The sequence below is a fragment of the Otolemur garnettii genome, unplaced genomic scaffold (assembly GCF_000181295.1).
Source record: "Otolemur garnettii isolate 467f Iridium unplaced genomic scaffold, OtoGar3 scaffold00025, whole genome shotgun sequence".
NCBI lineage: Eukaryota > Metazoa > Chordata > Mammalia > Primates > Galagidae > Otolemur > Otolemur garnettii.
In genome coordinates this window covers 15,322,328-15,331,521 of record NW_003852420.1, presented here as the reverse complement: position 1 = coordinate 15,331,521, position 9,194 = coordinate 15,322,328, and the positions used below count along the sequence as shown (strand labels likewise).

General features: G+C 43.6%; 1 protein-coding gene across 1 annotated transcript in view; it reads left to right on the top strand.

Moving 5' to 3' along the window:
• CDK5RAP1 (CDK5 regulatory subunit associated protein 1) overlaps window positions 1–3,738 on the top strand; it is a 40,450-nt gene extending 36,712 nt beyond the window's left edge. The window contains exons 11-12 of the mRNA XM_003788238.3: window positions 1,744–1,884; window positions 3,486–3,738. Coding sequence (XP_003788286.1) covers window positions 1,744–1,884; window positions 3,486–3,566 — 222 coding nt within the window. The 3' untranslated portion in view covers window positions 3,567–3,738. The remainder of the gene's footprint in view (window positions 1–1,743; window positions 1,885–3,485) is intronic.
• The last annotated feature ends 5,456 nt before the right edge of the window (window positions 3,739–9,194 follow it).

Below are 9,194 nucleotides of genomic sequence, written 5' to 3'. Positions count from 1 at the left end.
GGCTGGATTCGAACCCGCCACCTTAGGTGTATGTGGCTGGCGCCTTAGCCGTTTGAGCCATAGGCGCCGAGCCCTTAAGTTACTTTCTTTGCCTGACTTCATGGAGTTTTACTCTACTCATGCATGTGTTAGTATTTTGCAAAGAATGAAGGGGAACCTGTGCATATTTCTAGAGGTTTTTTTTTTTTTTGGAGGCATTCACACTGTGTTGCCTTTGGTAGAATGCTGTGAACATCACAGCTCAAAACAACTTCCAACTCTTGGGCTCAATTGATTCTCTTGCCTCAGCCTCCTAAGTAGCTGGGACTACAGGCACCTGCCACAGTGCCTGGCTATTTTTTAAGGTGAGGTCTCACTCTGGCTCAGACTGGTCTTGAACTATGAGCTCAAGCAGTCCACTCACCTTGGCCTTCCAGAGTGAGCCACTATGCATGGCCTAGTGTTCTTTTTCTGTTTAGCTCTTTCATCTCTAGACCTCCTGCTCTGCCCGAGGTCTCCCTGCTTCACATGCTCTGGTCTGGTATGTGCCTTCTGGCAGGAAGCAGACTGACTGGAGGGCTCACTTTATTTGTTTGCCTTCCCTCACAGATCACAGTCTTGTGTGAACTCTTGTCTAATATCTAAAAATAGTTGTTTCATATATTTTGCCCAATTTCCTGGTTATTTAAGGCTAGACGGTAAATTTGGTTCTTATCATTTTATCATGGCTAGAAGAGAAAGACAACTGTATATTCTAGAAGTTAATCCTATTGAAATGTTTTCCTTTTTTTTTTTGGAGACAGAGCCTCAAGCTGTCACCCTGGGTAGAGTATTGTGGCATCACAGCTCACAGCAACCTCCAACTCCTAGGCTCAAGTGAGTCTCCTGCCTCAGCCTCCCAAGTAGCTGGGACCACAGGCGTCCACCACAGTGCCTGGCTATTTTTTGGTTGCAGCCGTCATTGTTATTTGGCGGGCCTGGACTGGATTTGAATTCGCCACCTTAGGTATATGTAGGTGGCACCTTAGCCATTTGAGCCACAGGCGCCACGCCATGTTTTTCTTTTTTGAGATAGAGTCAGCACCTGGTAGAGTGCTATGTCATCATAGCTCATAGCAACCTCAAATTCTATGGCTCAAGCAATTCCCTTGCCTCAGCCTCCCAAGTAGCTGGGACTACAGGTGCCCTCCACAACTGTGCCTGGCTAAATTTTAGAGACAGAGTCTTGCTCTTGCTCAGGGTAGTCTCAAACTTCTAAACTGAGGCAATCAACCTGCCTCGGCCTCCCAGAGTGCTGGGATTACAGGCAAAAATGGTTTTATTTCCTTCCTGGCCCTGTCTTCCACATGTTATGATGGAGACTCCAGCTTCAAGTCTGTCTATTCAGTAGGGGCAAGTAATGATGCTAAATAACCTCAGAACATTCCTGAGTGATCACTGGGAGACTGGTGAGTGGATTGATTGAAAGTCATTTTGCCAAATGCATCGCACAGAAGTCCCTGGCTGTAGCCCTGTTGGGGTCCATTCCTACAGAAGGCAATTCTACAAAGACTTATTGATTAATTAAAATATAATGAGCAAAACTTAACAGAATTTCTATTGTTGCTACACTGTCTTTGTTGGCAAAGCAGCAGTAAACATTGAGTCTTCAGCGATTCCTTGGTTAAGGAATGTTCTGGGGGTCTGAGACAGATACAGAAGGCACAATTTTCTCTCCAAGGATTTATGATTGTGACAAATTTATAAACTCTTTTCTTTCTGCAGCTCAGTAAACGCTCTGCCAATGACTTGTGTGGCCGGAATGATGGAAATCTTAAGGTGATCTTCCCTGACTCAGAGATGGAGGATGTCACTAACCCTGGACTCAGGATCAGAGCCCAGCCTGGGGACTACGTGCTGGTAAAGGTAAAGTGTCCTTTTGGGCTTTTGGCTTGTACCGCAAAATAAGTATTGATTTGGATAATTTGGGAAAAATTTCTTTTAGTGAAATAAAAATCTCTTCTCAACCTATAATGGAAGGGCACTTTTTTTTTTTTCTTTTTTTGAGACAGAGCTGAAAGCTATTCCCGTGGGTAGAGTGCTGTGGCATCACAGCTCACAGCAACCTCCAACTCCTGGGCTTAAGTGAGTCTCCTGCCTCAGCCTCCCAAGTAGCTGGGACCACAGGCGCCTGCCACAATGCCTGACTATTTTTTGGTTGCAGCCGTCATTGTTGTTTGGCGGGCCCGAGCTGGATTTGAACCCGACACCTTGGGTGTATATGGTTGGCGCGCCTTGGCCACTTGAGCCACAGGCACCAGCCCATTTTCTCTTTCTTCTGGTTCTCTTGTCCACTTTATCCCTGAACCAGCAATAGGCAGGTTATAGACTAATGAGGTAGGGAGGAGCAAAGGTAACTCCTTTAGCACCCAACTCTGGAACATCCACAGAAGGGAGAGACAAAGAGTGTGATTCTTTTTTTTTTCCCCCTAAGGCAAGCATGGAACAAAGTTTATTGAGGAAGAGAAAGGTAGGTTTACAGAGTAAGACAAGATACAGCCTTACAGAGCAAGATATGTTTGCCATAGACAGTGAAAGGGCCTCCATTGCCAAGGCAAGTAGAAAAAGAGGCCCAGAGAATGTGATTCTTTTCCTTCTGACTTTAATCAGTGTTATGTTCTTCTCCCCATTTCAGAGTGTCTCACCTCTACTCTGCTCTGTCCTCTGTCCTTGTTCTTATTTGTCACCTCCCTCTTAAATCATGAGAGGCGTGACTCATGGCTTGCAGCTAAGGGAAGCTCATTCACCTGGCATGTAACTTCTGTGGACTGGCCGGGAAATATTACCCGCTCAAAACATTTCTGTTCCTATGAGAACTATCTTTCCATATTCTGTCCATCTGACAAAAACTTAGAACAACACAACTAGTTTTCTGGCTCAGGGCTTTATGATCCCACTCCATTCTGTTCTTGCTTCAGTATTACCTAGGAATAGCCTAAGATGAGTAATTCCTACTAGTTAGCAATGTGATTGATCTGGAAACAATCCCTTATAGGCATCTCCATTTGCTTATTTTTGCTTTAATTGTAAGTGACTTGTCTTGTTTTCTTCCTTTCTCAGACTCCTAAGTAGCTGGTACTATAGGCGTGCACCCCCACACCTGGCTAGTTCTTCTGTTTTTAGTAGAGACAGGATCTCGCTCTTAATGAGACTGGTCTTGAAGTCCTGAGCTCAAGTGATTCTCCCACCTTGGCTTCCCAGAGGGCTGGGATTATAGGTGTGAGCCACTGTGCCTGGCTTGTTTTTGACTTCTTAAATTATATGCATTGCCATTCCAGCAGGCATCTCTTTCTTCTGGGATTGGGAACCTATAGGAACTGTGTCGTCTCTGGTGGTCATCACCTCCATTAGATTCCTTTTGGTGGCTTATTCTCTAGGTGCTCTACATTGAGTCCCTGTGGTACAGTCCTGGTTACCATGCTTTCTTCTGACTGGTTTTGTTTTTTTTCTGACTGGTTTTCTTTCAGATCAGTTCTGCCAACTCTCAGACACTCAAAGGACATGCTATCTGCAGGACGACTCTGAAGGACTTCTCGGCATATTCCTGACCTGAGGGGATGGCCCAGAGTTGACTTGAACACTCCTTCCCAACCTGAAAGGAGCTATTACTGGTCACTAATGAAAGAGGTAATGAAGCTGTGAGGCAAACTGCAGATGGTGATGCATCCCTTTGCTGCTACATAAACAGCTTTTCTGTGTATAATCATTAAAAGTACTTAAAGTGGCCTCTTGGTCTCATTTTATTTTTTATTTTATTTTATTTATTTATTTTTTGAGACAGAGCCTCAAGCTGTTACCCTGGGTAGAGTGCTGTGGCATCACGCTCACAGTAACCTCCAACTCCTGGGCTTAAGTGAGTCTCCTGCCTCCGCCTCCCAAGTAGCTGGGACCACAGGTGCCTGCCACAACACCTGGCTATTTTTTGGTTGCAGCCATCATTGTTGTTTGGTGGGCCCAGGCTGGATTCGAACCTGCTAGCTTAGGTGTATGTGGCTGGCGCCTTAGCTGCTTGAGCCACAGGCCTCATTTTCGTTTTTACCTTGGTTAGTGTTTCTGAGGTTTTCTCGGTGGTCTTTGAGTTAACTATTTCCCCACTCAGTTCCTGTTGTGGACACTGCTACCTTTTTGCTTTTCTCCCCTGGATCCTAGGAGTTAAGGAGGGGAAAGTAAGGAGAGCCATTTGTTGGGGGGGGGGAACTGCTCTGCATCTTTCTGACATTTTCTTTTCTTTTCTTTTCTTTTTTTTTTGGAGACAGAGTCTCAAGTAGTCGCCCTTGGTAGAGTTCTGTGGCATCACAACTCACAGCAACCTACAACTCTTGGGCTTAAATGATTCTCTTACGTTAGCCTCCCAGTAGCTGGGACTACAGATGCCCACCACAATGCCTGGCTATTTTTTGGTTGTAGTTGTCACTGTTGTTTGGCAGGCCTGGGCTGGATTTGAATCCACCAGCCCCAGTGTATGTGGCTGGCGTTCTAGTCGCTTGAGCTACAGGCGCCGAGCCATCTTTCTGACATTTTCATTTGATGCCATTAACTCAGCTGCCTATTGCCTCACTTTATTCTGTGTATTTTACCTGAGGATTTCCTTCATGGGCCAATTTTTTTTTTTTTCCTGGCACAAGTTGACTTTTAATTTATTCTAAGCCAGTAAAGCAAAAACCATGATGAAACACTCTGCTTTCCTTTATATCCTTTGCACTATGACCTCAAATCAATAATTTGCCTCCTACTTAAAGGACTAAAGAAAGGGCGAATTAAACCCAAAACAAGCAGATGGAGGGAAACAATAATTAGAGTGAGATAACTCACCACCTTGGGACCAGCCTGTACCCGACCTGTTTTAAAAGAATGGTATTAGAGGGTAGCGCCTGTGGCTCAAAGGAGTAGGGTGCTGGCCCCATATGCCAGAGGTGGCGGGTTTCAAGCCCAGCCCTGGCCAAAAACTACAAAAAAAAAAAAAGAATGGTATTTAGAAACCAACATCTGGCTCAGCATCTGTAGCACAGTGGTTACAGTGCCAGCCACGTACTCTGAGGCTGGTGGGTTCTAACCCAGTCTGGGCCAGCTAAACAACAATGACAACTGCAACAAAAAGAAAAATAGCCAGGCATTATGGTGAACACCTGTAGTCCTAGCTATTCAGGAGGCTGAGGCAAGAGAATTGCTTAAGCCCAAGAGTTAGAGGTTGCTGTGAGCTGTGATGCAACAGTACTCTACTGAGAGCAACATAGTGAGACTCTGTCTCAAAAAAAAAGAAAGAAACTAACATCTGTGTACATTTCATACTTGTTGCTACTGTAGGTTGGAAGATTTTTTTTGCAGTTTTTGGCCAAGGCTGGGTTTGAACCCGCCACCTCTGGCATATGGGGCCAGCGCCCTACCCCTTTGAGCCACAGGCACTGCCCAGATTTTTTGTTTTTTAAATACAGATAAAATTAATATAATAAAATTAACAGTTAAAAAATTAATGAATAAATTATCAGTTAATTTTACTATATGAATTTTATCTGTATTTAAAAAACAAAAAAATCTTTTAACCCACAGTAGGTTCCTCCTAATTGTTCTGAAGGGAACAATTCATTAGCATTTAGTACTTTCCCAGTGTTGTATAACCACTGCCTCCATGGTTATCCATTGAGCAATTACTCACCAGTAGCCATTCCCTATACTCCCGGAGACCAGCATTCTATATTCAGTTTCTGTGGATTTTCCTTTTCTGAATTTTTTATATGAACTGAATCATACAATATATGATGTTTTGTGTTTGGCTTCTTTCATTTCGCATAATGTTTTCAGGATTCATCCACATTATAGCGTTTATCAGTACTTCATATGATTCTCTGGTGAATAACATTTCTTCGTATATACTAATAAACACTACATTTGTTTGCCTCTTTAGGCAAGAGTGTCCTCATTTATATCCAATGGTCTATACCTTCAGCAGCAAGGAGGGTGAGCCTGGGCTCCTAAGGGGCCAGTAGAGCAGTGGAGAGGAGCAGGTGGAAAGAAGACTCAGTGCTCATGAAACAGGATCTGGAATCCAGGAGAAGGATGATGGCTCAATGGGGCTTGTGAGGGACAAGCCTAGTGGTTAAGGAGCCACTTCCCCTACACCAAATCCTAAAATATGTGACCAGGAACCATTCTGTCCAATTCTGTATTTCAGATGGTAAAGCGAAACAACATTCAAGGCCACAAACAAAGCTACCCTCTGAGGAAAGACAACAGATAAGCTAAGGGCACATGCTAAATGACCAGCCCAAATACAGTGACAACATAGAGACTCATCCCCGGATACCCTGATATGCACAGGTTGCAATAGAAGTCACATGCATTGTTGTGTACATGCATAAAAGTGGGGTGAGTCCAAGGACTGAGTTGTTTACACCTTTTGGCTATTGTGAATAGTCAGTGCCTGTGACTATTCACTGTGACCTATGAATAGTTAGGCCAGTACCTTTCACAGTCAGCCCCACTGCAGTAAGTAGTACTGTCCACCCAGCTGGATTCTACCTTCTCTGTCACCAGCACACCATGTCTGGTAGATTCTGCCTCAAGATCTCTGTCATCTGTGTGTTTCTCTTCATCACCATCCTAGTTTGCATCCCCATTGTCAATCACCGGGCAACCGGGCTGCCTGCTTTTGTTCTTGCCGCTTATGGTCCGTGTTCTTTATAAAACATACCCTCACTACTTAAAAACCTTCAATGTTGGTGAGGAAATGGAAAAATCAGAACCCTTATGTCTTATTGGTGGGAATGTAAAATTTGTTCAGTTACTGTGTGAAACAGATTGGCTATTCCTCAAGACGTTAAACACAGAATTAACAGATGACCCGGCAATTCTGCTCCTAGGTATATCCTCAAGTACTTAACAAAATCTAAACATATTATTTAACATGGAAAAGTTGGATTCTGGCTCCTATATGATTCTCATATTGGGCCAACATGAAAATGAAAGCATTCAGAGTTGGGAAGGGGAATGGCAGGCAGGGGGGAAGAAAAGTCTTAAGTGTTTGTCCCCTAGCAAAGTAGGTAAGTTAATAGTCTTGTTGCTTCATCATTCATTATTATTTTCTTTTTGTAGAGACAGAGTCTTGCTTTATTGCCCTCAGTAGAGTGCTATGGCATCACACAGCTCACAGCAACCTCCAACTCCTGGGCTCAGGCAATTCTCTTGTCTCAGCCTCCTGAGTAGCTGGGACTACAGGCATGTGCCCCAAGGCCAAGCTATTTTTTTGTTGCAGTTTGGCCGGGGCCAGGTTTGAACCCACCACCCTTGGTATATGGGGCTGACGCCCTACCCACTGAGCCACAGGCACCACCCTCATTATTTATTATTAATTTTTATGTCCTAAGTAAGAAATTCTTTTTTTTTTTTAAGACAGAATCTCACTATGTGGCCCTCAGTAGAGTGCTGTGGTGTCACAGCTCACAGCAACCTCTAACTCTTGGGTTTAAGTGATTCTCTTGCCTCAGCCTCCCAAGTAGCTGGGACTACAGGTGCCTGCCACAATGCTTGGCTGTTTTTTTGTTGCAGTTGTCATTGTTTAGCTGGCCTGGGCTGGGTTTGAACCTGCCATCCTTGGTGTATGTGGCTAGCACTGTAACCACTGTGCTACGGGTGCTGAGCCAGAAATTTGTATTTACAGGAACTGAAGACAAGTGAATCATGTTTTTTTGCATGAAAACAGGTTGTTTATTAAAGAGATGTCAAAAATTCCTGAATTTTTGCCTTTCTTACATTGGTAATTCAAGGTACTTACTGAAATTCTAAAGGATAGTTGACATTTCAAGAATGCTAACTCTACTTAGTTCTTTAATCTTTAAGGATAGCCTTTGCATAACATTTAATAGAAAAGTTTTACACAATGTTTTTGCTTTCATTGTAGAATATCACCTGGCTTCAATATGCTGGGTTTATTTTGCTGCCAGAAAATCCGTCTGTGGAGAAATAAAAGATAACCGATTATGTCCTTAAATATATTAGCTGACTATAGGTTTAGTCTATGCCAAACAATACACTCCATTCCTCTGATCACAGTGCTTGCAGCAGGGATGGGGACATGGAACAAGTCAGGCCAATGGGAGTCCGAGAGATTAATTCTGGGTAGTGATTGTTTGGGAAGGAAATAGAGAGTGAAGCTCTTTGCAAGGGATGGGAGGGCTTCCATGTAGAGGCAAAACAGCCCATCCAGAAGTAATAGAACCCATAGCTTGATTCTGGGTTCTATTTATTATTGATTCCCATTATTTAGAGCCTAGATGAAGCCATTGCTGATGCTAACACCACTCCTGAATGTTCATTTCCTAAAATTTTTATTGTTGTTTACACCAGCTTTAGTAGGGCTTTCTGTCACTTACAACTGCCCCAGGGTTGGCATTCATCTGGTCAAACCTCTTGACTCAAGGCAGACTTGGGGGTATTAAGCAATATTTCCAAGGCTTCTTCTAGTTCTGGAGTGTAAGAGTTGGAGGCAGAAAGCTAACACTGAGGCAGATGCTGGTTTATCACGCTCTACACTCTAGTAACTGATTTGGCCACAGGTACAAGGAAATTCGGTGGTTAAGTAAAAACAGAAATGTACAACTACTGAGGTTTGAACCAAAATGAAAGTTGATGTTTTCTTGGTTAGGTATATACTCATTAAGCAGATTTACCAAGAATGGACTTGACTAAGGCAGTGATTTTCAACTGGTGTGCCCCTACACCCTGGTGTGTACTGAGAGTATCTTAGGTGGGTCCTAAAAAATTTTAAAGATCATTAATTAAATTATTTTTGAAAGAAGTTGAAAGCATAGTAAGTATATTCTTTTTTTTTATTATTCTTTTTTTGGGATCAACATAATTTTTTTTTTTTTTTGAGACAGAGCCTCAAGCTGTCCCCCTGGGCTGATTGCCCGTGGCATTACAGCTCACAGCAACCTCCAACTCCTGGGCTCAAGCGAGTCTCCTGCCTCAGCCTCCCAAGTAGCTGGGACTACAGGCACTCGCCACAACGCCCGGCTATTTTTTGGTTGCAGCCATCATTGTTGTTTGGCGGGTCCTGGCTGGGGATTCGAACCCACCACCTTAGGTGTACGTGGCTGGCGCCTTAGCCGGTCGAGCTATAGGCGCCGAGCCGGGATCAACATAATTTAATGTGCTGCAGAAGTTTAACTATAGGCTAACAT